General features: G+C 56.0%; 2 protein-coding genes across 2 annotated transcripts in view; both read right to left on the bottom strand.

The window, feature by feature from the left end:
- The window catches only part of COL18A1 (collagen type XVIII alpha 1 chain), a 37,073-nt gene extending 27,188 nt beyond the window's left edge, over positions 1–9,885 (bottom strand). Inside the window, exons 1-2 of the mRNA XM_034065188.1 lie at positions 9,802–9,885; positions 9,149–9,219 (exon numbers count right to left, since the gene is read on the bottom strand). Coding sequence (XP_033921079.1) covers positions 9,149–9,219; positions 9,802–9,812 — 82 coding nt within the window. The 5' untranslated portion in view covers positions 9,813–9,885. The remainder of the gene's footprint in view (positions 1–9,148; positions 9,220–9,801) is intronic.
- An 834-nt stretch (positions 9,886–10,719) lies between these two features.
- Positions 10,720–17,340, bottom strand: part of LOC101877534 (neuronal PAS domain-containing protein 2-like) — a 30,026-nt gene continuing 23,405 nt past the window's right edge. The window contains 1 exon segment of the mRNA XM_034065769.1: positions 10,720–10,758. Coding sequence (XP_033921660.1) covers positions 10,720–10,758 — 39 coding nt within the window.

The following is a 17,340-nucleotide window of genomic DNA, read 5'->3' as shown; positions in this document are numbered from 1 at the left end:
GCCGCTCTGGATGACTTGCTTGGGTTCCCTTTTTTGCCTCCTGCGTTTGAATTACACGCTCGCAGGAGTTTCTTCCTGACAGGAAAGCTGGAAACCAGTTTTTCCTGCAGCAAAGGCCAATTCCACAAATGCTAGCAGTGACCTGTAAAGATGAAAGAGCCAAGAAACAAGCCCCCATAAATCAGCGGAGCAGCATCTTGCCTTCCCCCCAGCCTGTTTGGCTGCGGTGGGTTTGGGGTTAAGCACCCAAGAGCAATAGAAACCACTCCTCATACCCCACTTAACCCATCCCAGCTGCAGGAAAAGGGGAATAACCTCCCCCCCCCTGGAATGAAGGCAGGAGGAGCTATGCTATGGGGCTGTAGGCAAGCTCCAGCCTGTCCCTGCAGCCAGGCATTGAGGTGAATGAAACCCCCTTCCCAAAGCACTGGAGCCCAGCCAGCCCCTGATGAAAGCATGCGGCTGCTTGCAGGGTGGAAAGCTGGCAGCTGGAGCAGGGAGGCTGGGAATGAGCCCTGCCACTGGACCAACACCTTGCTTTAAGGATGCTGAAGGATGGAGGAGATCTCATGGGTTAAAGTGATCAATACCAGCTCCTCTCCATCACTTGTTTGGCCAGGGGCAAAGATTAAATCCATGTTTTGCTCTTTGGATTTTTGGCCAGAGGAGGTTGCTTTGGAGCATCCCTTGTCAGGGGTAGTTAGATTGGACACTCAGAGTAGAGACTTTGATTATTTATCTAGATTTTAGGTTATATATTTAGATGAGAGGGGAGATTTAGGTTGGATATAAGGCAGAAGCTGTTCCCTGTGAGGGTGCTGAGGCGCTGGCACAGGGTGCCCAGAGCAGCTGTGGCTGCTCCATCCCTGGCAGTGTTCAAGGCCAGGTCGGACACAGGGGCTTGGAGCACCCTGCTCTGGAGCTGGATGAGCTTTAATGTCCCTCCCAACCCAAACTATTGTGTGATTTTGTGGTATCAGACACAACAGGATGGAGGGAATAGCAAGGAAGGGATGAAAACATGCACAGCTTCCTGGCCCTTGTGAGGGGCAGGAGAAAGCCCGGATGGGGCCACAGGAAAAGCAGAGGAAGGACTTGAGATTAAAACAGGTCAATGCTATCAGCAGGCAGAGGCCTCTGACCCACTGACACCCTGTGGTACCCACTGCGATGCCCCCATCGCATGGCACCTCTGAACCCAGTACAGGCAGTGACGAGCCACCAGCAACCATAGTACTTAAGAGACTGAACAGCAACAGTGCACCAAAGAGGTTAAATGGCACAATTAAAGCAATGGGAAAGCATTCCTACTCCCTTCCCAAGCAAATGGGATTCTACTGGTGTGCTCCATCAGCCAAACCACATCAGCAGCACCCTGATGCCAGGAGCTTGACAGCAACCCTTGTACAGCGACCGCTTGTGCACTGGGGATGGATGTACTGGGAGACTGGAGCACAGGGATGCAGGGATGTACTGGGAGAACCGTGTCAGACTGACTGTCCCATGTTCCTAATGGGGTCATAGTGATGCTGGTGCAAGGGTTGCACCATGGAGCATCCCACCCCAGTGGATGGGGGCCAGAGCTGCTTCTCCACCAACCCGCCCATCCCTGCTGGATTCAGGCCAGCCAAAACATCCATAAGAGTGGTTTATCCCAGCCCACCTCTCCCTGTGCCCAGCCATGCGGAGCGGCACGAATCCGGATCCCCAGCCTGGGATGGAGCAGGACCTGGCCAACATCCACCTTACACCACGGCATTAATCCTGTTGCTAAGGCATCCGTGGGGGAAGAAACACAGGATTAGTGTCTAGACTGGCTGACCTTCCTGCTTGAGGTGGCAGCAGGGTGTGCATCGGGCACGGCTGGCTAAGAGGAGGGCCTTTTGAAGCTGCTTTTTGTCTCGTTTCTCTTACAGATGGGAGCCAAGGAGCCATGGCTGCTGCTGCCTGAAAGAGCTGTTCCAGTACCTGCCGCCAGCAAGGGATGCGCAGGAGACAGACCCGGGTCTTGCAACCTGCTGCCAAGGCCTGGCTTTGCCCAGCAACCCAGCCCACAAAAGAGCCTTTCATGAGAGGGGACGATGTCAACTCTGCAATTAGCAGGGAAAAGGAGGGGGGAAGAGCTAAAACAAGATTATCACCTCCAGGAGCTGCCTCTGGGGGCCCCTTGTGAATGGGTTTAACTCTTGCAGCTGAGATCAAGGAGGTGCTATCGGGGCAGCTCCAGTGCTGGATCAGACCCAACAGGAAGCAGGACAACCACACTATCTCCAGCCAAGCCCTGTGAGAGCAGACACTGACCTTGATGATGCCACAGGCAGATCCTCTTCCACATCCCACCTCACTGAGTGATGGGATGGAGAGCCCAGACCAGTCCATTGGGTACCACATGCAAGGTATCCCTCACATCTGCCACCTTCATGGTGCAATAGGGTTGGATGGGGCTTGGAGCACCCTGCTCTAGTGGAAGGTGTCCCTGCACATGACAGGGGTTGGAATTGGAGGAGCTTTAAGGTCCCTTCCAACTGAAACCATTCCATGATTCTGTGATTCCAATCCAACCACTGTCTCCTATCCCAGGGGATGGGAGCCTTGAACCTGCAGAACACCATCAGGAAAGCAAATCCCTGACCTGACCTCCAGCCCTTCAGGGGCTTGGTAGGCAAGAGCAGAGCCACAGGATGAGGACACAGCTCCATGAGCACTGCTTTCCAGGCTTCCAATTGAAGGGATGCCCTTAGGGACTGGAGCAGGGCCTTTGTGCCCAGGCAGAGATTTAACATCAGGCACAGAGGGCCGTGAAGCAGCTCCAAAACAACAAGGGGGCAACCAAGTCCTGCATCAAAAGCCAACAAAACCTCATACACACGATCCACACTTTCCTCCATCACAATGCCAGGGGATGGGACATCCTCCCAGTATTATCAGCTAAAAATCACTGCAGATCTCTTCATCACCACTTTGCACACATCAGTGCCTCTTCTGAGCAACAGACCTCAGCAAGACAAGGCACATCTTCCCCCAGGTCCCAACACTGAGCTCACTGGTACCCAGGATGTGGGGCTGGAGAGTCACTAAGAGCATCCCACAGACAGCAGAGAACAGATGGGGGGATAGGGTAAGGTGGAGCCCAGCACTGGACCCCATTCACCACAGGAGATGCTGCCTCCAGGCTGTGTATGGACAGGATGCACAGGGTGATGGCCATGCTGAGGCTTTGGGGAGGGAAACCCCATTCACAGCATCCCAAAACATCCTAGCTTCAAGGATCATCAGGCTGATGGAGACTGATGCCAGTGGTGACGGTGGGAAGAGCTTTGGGATAGTGATGGCAAGCTGCAGATTCCAGGTGCTCCGGCTGCTATTCCCAGCCCAGGCTGCTGGAGCAGCCTCCCACAACCTGTGGACAGGGTCAGAGGAACAGCCTGATCTTCCAGCCCTCTGGGAGAAGGAAACCAGCAGCTCGAGCTTGGGAATAACATAAGAATACAATAAAATCCGCTAATGACCAATTTCCATCTTGGAAAAGGGTTGGGAAACCATGCCAGGAAAAGCAATAAAAATTCCACAAAAGCAACCTTTTCAACCGAAAACCCATCAGACACGGGATGTTCCGGACCAGATGTTGCTTGCTGAGAAAGCAGCACTAGGGATGCTCCTGCCAAATAGTGCTGCTGGTCAGAGCCTGGAGCACAGCAAATCCCTGGAGCCTTGTCCCCAGAGCAGCCCCATCCCACATCCTCGAGGTGGGATGCTCCCCATCTCCAGCACTTGCAGGGAGGCAAAAGCCAGCCCCACTTTGCTTATGGAAACCATCCCAAAGGGTTTATGAGCCTTTTGGGTTGTTTGGTCTGCTCCTGTACATGCCAATGGGGAAGGAAACAAGGAACACAAATGGAATGACACCAAGATGTGTAACTGATAAGCTGCCACCGATCCCACAGGTAACCTGGTGACCAGGAGGGATGTGGGACATCCGCCTGCTCCATCACAAGAGGATACCCAATGGCTTCCTCTTTAAGGAAGGCTTCCCACTCACCCATCAGTGATGGAGCTGAGCTTCCCAAGCACAGAGACAGCCCCCCAAGTGTCTGAGCAACCCTTCATTAACCCGTGAACAGCATTCCAGAATGGATCAGCCAGGAGCTTCCCAGGTTCTGATGGCTCCCACCACCACCACCACCACATCCTTCCCTTGCTCCCAACCCTACATAACCCGGGTTTGGCCTCGAGGCCTCTGCTCTCACATTGCTCCCAGTAGACCCAAACCCACATGAAGGCAAGGCCGGAAGCCCCTGTTAGCTCTATAAATGTCCAAACTGCTTCCTAATCCTGTTCAGCTCCTTGCTTCAATTATGTCTTTGGCAAGAAGCTCTCTAGGATAATCAAGTCCCACGTTAAAAGCCTTGGGAAGGATTCATCTCCAACCCTTTCTCAAATGCCATCACATACGCTGGGAGATGGTTAAAATGCTTTATGAATCCCATACCTATGGGCTGCTGATACACATCCAATGCTTAATCCCAGATATCTCCTTTGGAGCTTTGAGCTCTCTATGGAAACACCAGAATCCAATCTTTCCTTGGAAAATTCTCCGGGTTTGGAAGAGGCACAGGGCACTCATTGGGGTTGTTATTTCAGGGCTTAGAGCATCACCCCTAATGGTCACCACAGAGCAGTGCGGTGCAGGAGAGATGCTGGTGCTGCATACACCCAACAACACAGAAGCAGCAAGGTATAGGTAGGACCCCACCAGTCCCACATAAGCATTTGGCACATCTCAGTCCCTCCTCTACCTCCCCCTGTGCATGCATCCTCCCAAAGACATCCCCCTTTGCAGTGCAGCCCCAAGGCCAGAGCATCTCTCGAGCTGGAATACCGTGGGAAGGATGGAGGATCTTCTCCCTGTGCTCCCAAACATGGGATGGGTACCTCTCCTTGAACCCACCTCCCTGGTACATCTCTCCTGGCATTATAGGGTTCTGTGTGGACTTCACTCAAGTGAAGAGTTACTTGGATCCTATGGAGCTGGTCATGGTGGATGAATCTGTCACAGTCACAGGAGCACCCAGGCAGAGGGAGGGAAACCAGATAAGAAACATGCACAGGAAGGATGCACCATGGAGTTTCACATCAGCACGGACCATGGGGCTCCCATGTGCAATGGGAACCTCAGATCCCCATCCTGCAGGCAGCACTCACAAGCACAATAAGCTAAACCAAGGTCACAAAGCAGACAGGGCAGGTAAGCCAAGAGGTGGCTCTCCTGAGACCCAACCTGGAGCACTTTGTCCAAGAAACCTGGAGAGGGGCTTGGGACAAGGGCCTGTAGGGACAGGCCAAGGGGAATGGCTTGAACCTGCCAGAACAGGGGAGACTGAGATGAGCTCTTAGGCAGAAGCTCTTCCCTGCATGGATGAGCTTTAAGGTCCCTTCCAACCCAAACCACTCTGTGGTTCCATGTCAGTGCAAGAGCAGGCACATCAATAAGACTGCAGATGCATGAGGGTGAGATATGCAAAGAGCAGGTTGCCCCACATCTACCAAAGGGCACCATAGTGGTATTCCATGGCACCTCGCTATCCCAAAGGATACGGGATAAACCTCAGCTCCACCAGACACCCACAGACAGTGCTGCCTATGTTGCCTTCACATCCAGGTCCTCAGCATCCTCTGTGGGCTGTGGGCTCACAGGCTCTGGGTCAATGCTCATCCCCTGTGCTCGCTCCCTGCTCCTGCATCCTTTAAAAGCAGCAATGACATTCCCCCCCTGCCATAGAAAAGCCTGTTTCCCAGCAGCACAGTTATCAGCTGAAGGCTTTTTATAAGCCATATGTGATAACACTTGATAGAGGATTGCAAAACACGTTCCTTATCTCCACCAAGTGCTCAAGTTTGCTGTCTAACAGCACCCAAACTGTAGTGATGTATCACAAGTTATCCCAGCTATAGGCCAAAATAAATAAGCACCAGTGTCACAGAGGAGCTGCTATTCATGGCAGGAAGATCACTGCAGGGAGTGTCCCGCTGCCATAGGGAATAGCATCTCAGCCCTTCATCCCCACCAGGATATGCAGTGGGGAGGGAGCCCTGGTACCCACAGGGCCAGGAGACAGAGACCTGGGCTGCTCCTGTTGCCCACGTGTGAAGCTAAACTCAAGTCAGAGCACTGAGAGAAGGATCCTCTGCATGGACCGAACCCAGTTACAGACCTGCCAGCCCACCAAGACAATGAGGACTGGGGCTTGAAACGGTTCCTTGCTCCAATGGAAATGAAGAAAGCTTTAAATGGGGGAAGTTAAGGCTGGATATAAGGAAGAGGTTCTTTACTGTGAGGGTTGGAAGTGGATGAGCTTTAAGGCCCCTTCCAACCCAAACCAGTGTGAGATTCCATGATTCTATACAACTCCTGCCTGGAGAAAGCAGCTGCTCTGCAGAACTACTTAATCTCTTTTCAAACCTCATTTTCAGCCCCAAAGCACCATCCAAATGGGACTACTTCATCCCTGCATCCTCCTCCTCAGAGCAGGCAGGGAGGATGGGATCCATCTGCCATGGGATAGACCCAGAGCACCCAGTAGTGCTGCAGGAAGGCGTCTGCAGGCTTGGCTCCCTCCAGGCTCTCCCTCTCCACACCAGCTCCCACAGCAGAGAGCAGCAGCCCAGATAAGGCTTAACAAACAGGAGTCCCAGCAGCTGATAAGGAGGTGAAAGGCCCGCAGAGCCTCCCAAGCACAGCATCCTCCCTGCTTGCTCCAGCCCTTCCCAGCAGCACCAGCAGCCAAAGGATGCCGTGGAAGCCGGGAAGTGCCAACCCTCACGGCGCCTGTTTCATCTCCCCTTGCAAGGAATCCCAGCCATTAAGGCTGAGGAGCCATTGGAGATGGGCATCAAACCAGGAAGGAGCCTCTATGGCAGCAGCAAGTGGCTCCAGCACCCATTATATTTAATAGCAGGAGGAGGCAGCTTGACTCCCTCAAGGTGCTGCCTGCATCCTCAGCACCAGCCAACAGCTGGATCCATGAGCACATCCCAGCCCCAAAGCGATACACAGGAACTCAGCACAGGAGGAGATGGATGAAGCCAGGCTGTGTGCAGAGACTGGGGTGAGCCTGGCCAGCTCTGCAAACCCCAATGAGTGCTGATCCCTGTCCTCCTCCTGAGAATGGAGATTTCCCCATTGCCCTACATGTGTCCCATGCTCTCAGCATTGGACCCATGGCGATACCCTCGCAGCATCCCCATCCATGGACCCATGGTGATACGCTCGCAGCACCCCTGTCCCTGGACCCATGGCAATATCCTCGCAGCATCCCCATTTCTGGACCCATGGCAATACCATCTCAGCATCCCCATTCCTGGACCCATAGTGATACCCTCGCAGCATCCCCATCCCTGGACCTATGGCAATACCCTCACAGCCTCCCCATCCCTGGACCTATGGCAATACCCTCACAGCCTCCCCATCCCTGGACCTATGGCAATACCCTCACAGCATCCCCATCCCCTGCATGGCTGAGGAATCGCAGAGACCCAGCGATAAGAGGCAGGACCAACTAAGCCCCTAAATGCACCCGGCAAAGGCAGTTAAACAGAAAGGTTATCTCCATGCCAGGACAGCCCTTCAGAGCAAACATTCCCCAGGAGCCATCACAAAGGGAGGCTGGCAGAACAGGCCCTGCAGTCCTTGGACATTGAACCAAGGGAAGGAAACACAAAAACGCACATAGGAGAAAGAGAAACAAAAGCCACACCAACCCCTCTTGTGAACTCCTTCCCAACCCGACTCCAGCCTGCCTCTGGGACACAGCCAAGTCAGCTGGGTGAGACGGGCACCACCGGGAGGTGTTTAACCCCTCTGCATCCCATGGGCAACCTCCTTGGGATGGCTGCTCGGAGGCTGCGGGATGCAGCAATGAGTGCCCAGTGCTGTGCAGTGATTGGAGAGGGGCAGAAAAGGCTGGGAGAGCTCTGAGTAATCACTGTTAGAGCAGCTCCCAGCCCTCCGGCTCAGCTCGGCCACACTGGACACTCTCCAGGGACCTAAATAGGCAATTCAGGACTCCACATGGGAATGATGTTCCCGTCCTGAAGACCTCCAAGGGGAGCTTTGTTTCTGTGATCCCCAGGGAAGCACCCACGGCACGGAAAGCAGCATCATCTAAACCCAGCCCGGGGCACTCAGAGGGCTTCTCCCAGTGTTCCCAGGCACGCTTTGGGAATGCTGGGCCATCCCCCTGCACAAGCTGCTCTCTTCCCTTGCTCCACATAGCAGTGCTTGAGCTGTTCCTAGATGACAGGAAGCCTTGCTCCAGTACATAATCCATTGATTCCTGTCCCACTTCCAGCTTGCCTGTACATGGGGCAGCCACTTCCCAGCACATCCTGCCCTACCTCTAGAGTGGCATGAGCCTTATAACAACGCTTAGCACAAGCAGAACAACATCACCCTGGGGAAAAGGCTTCCAGCTCAGGGTCCATGGAATGTGAATGGGATGGGGGCTCCCCAGTGTCAGCCACAGCACTGGGCACGCATCCAGAGCCAGGCAGGCAGGAGGAAGCTCCTGCGGTGGGGAGGTAAAGTTCACTGCTCACACAGGCAGTGGGAGAACCGGCTCGTGCCCCATGGGGAAAGCTGAGTCAGTGCAGAATTCCCTTCTCCCAGGGCTGGAGGAGCAGTTATGGGGCAGAGATGAGTCCTGAAGCAAGGGGAAAGCTGGCAACGGGTTTGGGATGGGTCACATCCCTCGAGGCACACGCTCCTACCGCTTGCAATGCTTCCAAGGACGGGGAGTCACACAGGAAGGACTTGTGCAGGCACAGCAGAAAGCACTCACGTGGAGCATGGCCACTTCAGGGCAATGCTACCCCATGTGTCCCACAGCCAGAACAGAGCAGCACAGACAGGCACCTCTCTCCTTGCCCCACTGATGAGATGGGGAACATGGGACCCCAAAGTGGCCACAAAGGATGTATGGGGGAAAATCCCCCTCCCAAGAGCCTTCTCTTTGGGGCCCACGGACCAGGCACAGCAAGAGACACAACCCCAGCAGGGAGCAGGGCTGTGTTCACAGCACATCCCAGCGGACACGGGGCTCCAGGACAGGAAAGGGGCCCAGGACCCTCCCCAGCATCCCACACACGTTACCGGGCTCCTGGGAAGCAGCGGGGACCAGCAGGACAAAGAGCCCGAGGAGCAGCAGCCGCCCCGGGGGGCACCTGCAGGAAGGGAAGGAGAGAACAAGAGGTCACCCATGGGTGCTACCGGGGGACCCCCACCCCTCTGACCGGGGTGCACCCCACTCCTGCAGCCCTCAGGTGCCCTGTGAGCTGGGGGGGGGAGCCCCACGGTACCGGTGCCCCCCAGCTCCGGTGACCCCATGGTACCGGTGCCTCCCAACTCCCGTATTCCCGGGCACCGGTACTCCCTAGTTCCTGTGTCCCCCAGCTCCAGAGCCCCCGCGGTACCGGTGTCCCCAGCTCCAGTACCGGTACCCCCCAACTCCGACATTCCCGCAGTACCGGTACCCCCCAACCCCGGCATTCCCACAATACCGGTACCCCCAACTCCGGCATTCCCGCAGTACCGGTACCCCCCAACTCCAGTACTCCCGCAGTACCGGTACCCCCAACTCCAGTACTCCCACAGTACCGGTACCCCCAACCCCTGCATTCCCACAGTACCGGTACCCCCCAACCCCGGCACTCCCGTAGTACCGGTACCCCCCACCTCCGGTACCCCTTTAGCACCGGTTGCCCCCCAAGGGGTCCCGGTGCACCAGCCCCCATCGCAGCGCTCACCCTGTGCGCATGGTGCCCGCTCGGTGCCGGTAGCGCGGCTCGGCTCGGCTCGGCTCGGCCCGGGGGGGCGGGAGCGGAGCGGAGCGGAGGGCGGGCAGGGGGGAGGCCCGCCCCGGGGCCGGGAGCACGGCCGGGGCTCAGCCCGCCCTAGCTCCGGGTCTGGGCTCCGCATCCCCCCAACCTGCGCTAAGCAGAGGATGCTCCCCCCCCAAGTCCAGGTAGCCCCGTTGACCCCGGTGCAGCACGCTCATATGGGTAACTCGCAGGTGTGATGCAGGAGGAGCAATCATTCGAGGCGAGCTCATTCCTGCTCCTCTTCCCTCATCAGCCACCCCTTTGGCACCCCATTCGGCCCTCCAGAACCCCATGAGCTCCATATGGCTTTGTAGCTGGTCAATGTCGAAGGATGGGGGCACCCCAAGGGCGCTGGAACGCACCTCAACCTTTTCCATGCCGGGGAAAAAAGAGTTACGCTGGTGCTGCAGCCGCTTCGCACATCCTCTCCTCCTCCCTCTACCCATCCAGGCGGGATATAATCCCCATGCAACCGCCCACCTTGCTTTGTCTTCCCGTAGCTGCTTTTAATGCCCGCGGCAGCGAACGTCTGAAATCCAACCCTCGGAAGACTTCCAGGGGGATGTAAAGTGATTCATGCTGATGGCAGAGGTGCTGCTCAGCCTGAGCAGGGTTTGCATAGAACATGACACGGGGCTCGGTGCTCGCTGTTTGTCTATGGAAACCTAAAGCCTGTTGAGTTCCCTATGCCATCGATCCATGCCCCTCAGCGTGACCCCAGCTGCCATGGTGAATAGGACACCGAAGATGCCTTTGTTGGGTTGTCATGGATTTCCATTGGTGGGGCCTGTTCGGGTTCCACTTTCCCATCTCCCAGGGCCAGGGATTTACTGCCTCCTTACCCTACCGGAGCCGGATCTGATCCTCCAGGTAGATGTTTACCTGCAACCACATAAAAGGCAACACGTGGCAGCTGTGAGTTCATTTTTTTAGGCTGCCATTTGCACACAATGGGTTTGGGAGGGTGGAATGGGTGGAGAGCAATGAGGGATGGGAGGAGAGCCCTTGGGCAAGGATGGTGCTTGGGAACAGGGATCAACCCTCCCTGCTATGGGATGCAGGAGAGGGATCTTCATCAGGGGCTGCCAGTGATAGGACAAAGGGGTTATGGGTTCAGACTGAAACAGGGGAAGTTCAGGTTGGATCTAAGGCAGAAGTGTTCCCTGTGAGGGTGCTGAGGGAGCTGGCACCGGGTGCCCAGAGAAGCTGTGGGTGCCCATCCTGGCAGTGCTCAAGGCCAGGTTGGACACAGGGGCTTGGAGCATCCTGCTCCAGTGGAAGGGGTCCCTGGTTGGGCCTGGATGAGCTTTGAGGTCCCTTCCAGCCCATTCCATGGTTCTATGTGAGCACTGAGGTGCAGGAACCACGGAGCTGCTTTACATCCCCACTGCACCTCCAGGGTCTATCTGAGCTCCCCCAGCTCCCACTGCCCCTGTTGATATGGGGCAGGTTCAAGAGCATCACCTCTTGCCCACCCTCCTGTGGTCCCTGCCCCATTGCTGGCCCCACAGCCCCCGCGGGGCTGTCTCCCTCCCCGTTGCGACACCGGGCAGTTTCCCATCGTAAAACTTCCTCCTGCTGTGCTTTTAAAGGCTGGAGAGCCACAAAGGACACTTATGAGACTCATCGTTTTCCCAAGCAAACAAACACTGCCCGCTTGGTGTGTGGATGTGGGGGGGACACTCGCTGCCAGGGAGGCCGCTCTTTCGAAAGCCCAACAAATGGAAACCAGCAGTATTCCAATGGAGAGCCGCGACTTCCCAAGCTCCAGCCAAACAGTCCTTCCTTTGCCCTGTAGGCTTCGAGCTCCAGCAGAGCTTGGCATTAGGGTCCTGCTGTCCCCAGAGCCCTGCGCCTGCCTCCCAGCTCCATCCCACTCCATCCACGGCCGGTGGTTCCCTTGCTGCTGGCAGCAGTATCACAATGGGGGTAGATGGTCTCCCCCTAGCTCAATGGCTGGGACAAGTGAATTTTCACTCCTTTGGGCAGACCAGAGGGAGGTTGGAAACACTGGGCAGAGCCCCAGCATGGAAGCCACGGTGTAATAAGGGAAAGGACAGGATTTGGCCCATGTCTGTGCAGCAAGACAAAGGCTGCAGCAAGCAGAGGGAGCAGAACAGCACAGACAGGCAGGGCTGTCCCATCTGCACCAGTCCCCAGGCAGTGGCTGGCACTGGTCCTGTGCTGTCCCTGGGTGTGAGTGCTCAGCATCCCTCTGCCACATCCCTCTGCCACATCCATGGTGCTGTGGCCCAGACCCACCAGGACAGCAGTGGAAAAGCTGGAGCAGGAGGGATGTCATAGCAGCATCGTGGCCCTTCCTTCAGCAAGGATCTGGCAAGAGATGACGTGACAGCATCTTGGTCTGCAAAAAGCATCCCTCCTTTCCGGAGGCGAAGCACACACAGTGCAAAGGTGGGTGTTTGGGAAGGACCCAAGGAGCGCAGGAAGGGAGTGGGAATGATTGGAAATCCAGATGTTTTCCCCAACATGGAAAGCTGGCAAGAGCAGGAGCTTTTCCGAGTGGGGAGCACATCACCCACCCATGGAAGCAGGGATGAGCTCAGGCAGGCTGGGGTGCTGGCAGCTGCATGCATTAGTGGGGTGCTGCAGAGGGCAAGAGGTGTTATAGGGGCAGGCAGCAGTGGGATCTGGAACCCACCTGCATCCTTCCCATGGAAGCAAGGATGGGACAGAGCAGATTGATGCAGCTCCAGGTGAGAGGGGACCACTGCTCCATCACTTCCCACCTCACCATGGACACCACAGAGCCCTGTCTGTCATCTCACATGTGGCAGATCCCTGCTGCCAACACAGAGCCCAGGGAACCCCAGCCCCATGTCCCTCTCTCCTTTGGGCATGTGCATGGTGGAGGCATGATGAGATGAAGATGTCCTGGCCCATTCCCAAGCTGGATATTGGCTGGAAGAGCCAAGGAGAAGAATGCAAGCAAGAGCATTTGCTCCAGAGCAAACAGATCCACAGCCACTAACTCAAATGAGACAGCCCCTCTGCAGTATGTAATCCAGAGAGGGGATCGGAGGAGGGATCCCTCTTTCTATCCCAGGGCTGGGAAGGCAGCAGGGAGAGAGCCAGACCCATGGATCGTGTGCATTCCTCCCCTGGGCAGTGCCTGCTCACTCCCCAATGGAAAGGGGCACCTGGGGTGTCCTGGCAGCCCCTGTTCCTTCCCAGCTCCTCCATGACTCACCCCACTCCAGGGGAAAAAGCCGTCATTCCAGCACACAGAGAAGGACCGAGGGCAGCATTCCATGGGGAAAGGGGATGAAGCGGATGCTTCTCGCATGCCTCATCCCAGCGGCTCGCCTTGGGTTCTTGCCTCTTGGCTGGCTGTGGGAAAATGGCACTTGATTCCCTTCCTGCTGCACGGTCCTCCTGACCCTACAGCACCAGTGGGGGATCAGGGGTTAGAGCTCTACAGCCCAGGAGCCTCAGTGCATCCATAGCCCAGGTATGAGGTGCTGGAGTGGGATGTGGCTGGGATAACTGGAGGCGAGACCAGTGGGTGAAGTTCCCTCTGTGGAGGTAACCCCAAGAGCAAGCAGCCTCCAAACTGAAGGACACAGGGCAGTGCTGCTTGCTTGGGGACCATCCCAGCATCCCTGAGGTTGTCACTTCCCCTCTCCCAGCCTGTGCTCAGCATCTCCCCATGAGAGGAATGGTCAGCTTTGACTCAGCTGGGAACAACAAAATGAGGAATTAAAGTCCTTTGCTCCAGCACAAAAAGACTCAAAATAGGAGCTATTTCCACCCTGGGAAGAGGAAATTCCCAGCTCCCCATGGAGGAGCTTGTGCTGGATGGCTCTGCTGAACTGCCTCAGTGCCTGGATGCCCTCTGGTTCTGCCTCTCCATGACAGGATGCACAGGAGCTGGGAAGGATTCCTTCCATAGATAGCCATGCTTGAGGACCCTCATACTCATCCTGCATACGGAAGCATCGGGAGCTGACCATGGGCCTGTTGACTTGAGCCCTATCACTGTCTGGGCCACCCCTGAGCTGTCAAGGCTTCACTGACATTGCATGGAATCACACAATCCCAGCCTGGATTGGGTTGGAAGGGACCTTAAAGCTCATCCTCACAGGGAAGAGTTGTCTAAGAGCTCATCTCAGTCTCCCCTGTTCTGGCAGGTTAAAGCCATTCCCCTTGGCCTGTCCCTACAGGCCCTTGTCCTAAGCCCCTCTCCAGGTATCCTACACCTTTAGGTGTTGGAAGAATGCTGTAAGGACTCCCTGGAGCCTTCTTTCCTTTATCTGTATGGCTTCTCTCCTTTAGCATATGTTTTGCCCCCAGACACTCAATCCAGTCCTCAGGTAGGTACTCAAGTGTCCCCTTGTTACAGCCTCCCCTAAGATCCTGAAGTATCTGGCTCTAAGGGTCTGATACAGTGGGTTTCCCACAAGAACAACATCTCTGTTGCCCAGACATGTGCAGGCTGCTCTGTGGCATTGCAGGGGAGTTCATTTCCCATCCTCATTTACTGCAGTCCTGTCCTTTTACTGTCCTGTTGAAGTGCTCTGAACATGAGCTGCTTTTCCCCCATCAGACCAGATCCTCTCCCTCAACCTCAGTGAGGAGCCAGGCTGAGAACATTGGGGCTGTTCAGCCTGGAGAAGAGAAGCTGCATGGAGACCTCAGAGCAGCTTCCAGTGTCTGAAGGGGGCTACAAGGATGCAGAGAGGGGCTCTTCATCAGGGACTGCAGTGATAGGACAAGGGTGATGGGTCAGACTGAAACAGGGGAAGTTCAGGTTGGAGATAAGGCAGAAGCTGTTCCCTGTGAGGGTGCTGAGGCGCTGGCACAGGGTGCCCAGAGAAGCTGTGGCTGCCCCATCCCTGGCAGTGCTCAAGGCCAGGTTGGACACAGGGGCTTGGAGCAGCTGCTCCAGTGGAAGGTGTCCCTGCCTGTGGCAGGGGTTGGAGCTGGATGAGCTTTAAGGTCCCTTCCAACACAAACCATGCTATGGTTCTATGAGCCACCTGCTCCTGCTCTAAATACTCATTGACACTGCCGCTATCAGTGCCAGCATCCTGCTTCTGGTACGAGGAAGGAACAGCATCTTTGTCCCATGCATATCTCTGTACTCCAAGAGCTGCTCCAAGTCCTACTGGAGCTGAACATCCCCTCTTTAACCCTTTTCCCATCCCAACTCACAGACTCCAGCTCCCTGCCTGTTTCCAGGTATAACTACTGGAAGTGAGTCAGGAAGCACCACAGGCAGGTCCTGGGCACCACTGTGCGGCCCGAGCAGTCCCATAACACCTATACATTCTATATAGGGTGAGCTTGACCTCCTGACCAACCCTGGTGATGGGAAACCCATTCTCTCCCAGCACTTCAGAGCTGCCTTTGGCTCGTCTTCACGTGCTCAGCAAACGCCCTGTAACAGGTCAGGCACTTTCTTCCAGCAAAGCTATGTGAGGAATGTCTCCTAAGGCAGCTGGAGCCTTTCCAAAGAGGGGGAGCTGCCAAACACCCATTTTCCCCCACTCAATCACTGAAAGAAGGTGCAGACTTGGCCCTTGAAGCCTTGCTGGGCACTTCCACTTGGGCTCCTGTGCCCTCCTGAGCTGGGAAAGGAGAGGTCTCTTCACTCCCCTCCCATGCCTGCCTTGAGTGCCTTAGGGACAGGGCTGGGTCTGCCATATCTCCCACAAAGAGCTTGAGGTGCAGCAGTAGAAGACACAGGTCAGGGGTTGGAGGTCCCCAGGCATCCCTCTCCTCTGTACATGACAGCAGGCAAGAGAAGATCCTGATGTGCAGGCTGCATGGGGCTCCTTGGCCACCTGCTGGTATCCCTGCCTGCTGTGTTTAGTCCTGCCTTTAATCCCTTAGGCCAGGCCTTAGGTTCACGTGACACACTGGGATTTCCCATCAGATCCCAGCCTGCGGGCATGGAAAGATGTTCACGCATGTGCTCCCTTGGCCTGCTTTCCACCTGCTCCAATCCAGCTGGCTGGGCTCCTGCAGAGCTGTTGCCAGCTAAGCCCACAGCCATCTCCAGCCCTGCTGGCACTGGGAGCAATGCCCTCCAGCCAGGAATACCAAACCACTCCCTGCATGTGCAAAACCCAGTGCAGCTGAAATTGCTCATCCAGGCACCAGGACCTTCCTGCTCTTAGGAGCACAGAATCACCGACAGGGTTAGGAAGGGACTCTCTGTTCCATCCCCATGATAGTGGGCTGGGGATGGCCTCGGTCTGTGGAACAGGCAGTTTCCTATCTCAGGTGTTGTGGGACCTCACACGTGTATGGTAGAGAGCTTGTGCTCAAGAGCTGGAACACCCTTGGGCTGATGATGGAGCTCATTGTGTCTGGCCAATTGCCTGGACAGAGCCCTCACATCCACACTGCAGCCTTGCTCCTGTCTGGAGCTCACCCTGCTCCATCCTCCTGCTGTGGCTGCTCACAGAGCCTGGTACCCACACACAGCATGGCATGGACTGAGCTCCTGCAAAGCAGCTCAGGGCTGGAGCATGGGGGGCACTCAGCCTGGGGAACATGTGCAGGGGTGCTCTGCCTGCCCTTCTTGTTCCCTCTCAGCAAAGGACGCCAGGCATTAGGCTGAGGGCAGGATCTCTGGCACTGCAAGAGCACCCTGACCTCTCCTCCTCACCATGGATGGGCTGGGATGCTCCAAGGAATGATCCTCGCCCACCCTTGGGTGCTATTGCCCTGCCCTCTGCTGACCTATGCAGCTGAGGAATGGGGCTGGCAGGCAGCAGCCGGCCTGGGCTCCCAGGCAACGGATGCAGGGCAGGAAACGCTAAGGGTGCTTGAGGGATAAATACGCTGCAATTGCCCCTGCGCTGGCCATTCTCTGCAGGGCGCTCAGGTAGAAAAGCAGGGACCCTTTCCCGGCCTCCGCATGGAAACCACAGCATCAGAGCCTGTCAGGCCGCACACATCAGCCCATCCCCACTGCAGGACTCCAGATGTGTTGTTTCCTCAGGATATGTTTATAGCTACCTCAGACTTGTATCAAAGAACCCAACCAGGGCTCAGCTTAATAGAAAAATGGTGACTGCACCTACTTACAGTGCAAACAGAGCCCTCAAACACCACAGCCTCTGCCTGTCGAGAGCACCCCATGGGAAAAACACTGTGTCCTCCACCCCACTTCAGACTGGTCCAGCCTGTCACCAGCATCACTTTGTCCCACCATGAAGCTGGGGTTCAACCATTCCCAAAGTCCCATCTTGCCCTTCAGGCACCCCCAGCAGAAGTGAGGCAAAGCAGGGCATGAAGAAAGGATGCAGGGAGATGAACACTCCACACCAGGACACTTTATTTACTCACTGGCAAACCATACCTTCTTACCGCTGGTGTGAGAGGCAGAAGGGATGATGTCCAACCACACTGACCTAAGGAGGAGCTTGGCTGGGACTCCTCACCCTCCTGACGAGAAAGGTTCTCAACAGGTTGGTCTACCTCTCCCAGAAG

The sequence above is a fragment of the Melopsittacus undulatus genome, chromosome 8, assembly GCF_012275295.1.
Source record: "Melopsittacus undulatus isolate bMelUnd1 chromosome 8, bMelUnd1.mat.Z, whole genome shotgun sequence".
Taxonomy (NCBI): Eukaryota; Metazoa; Chordata; class Aves; order Psittaciformes; family Psittaculidae; genus Melopsittacus; species Melopsittacus undulatus.
This window is presented reverse-complemented; position numbering and strand designations above follow the sequence as displayed.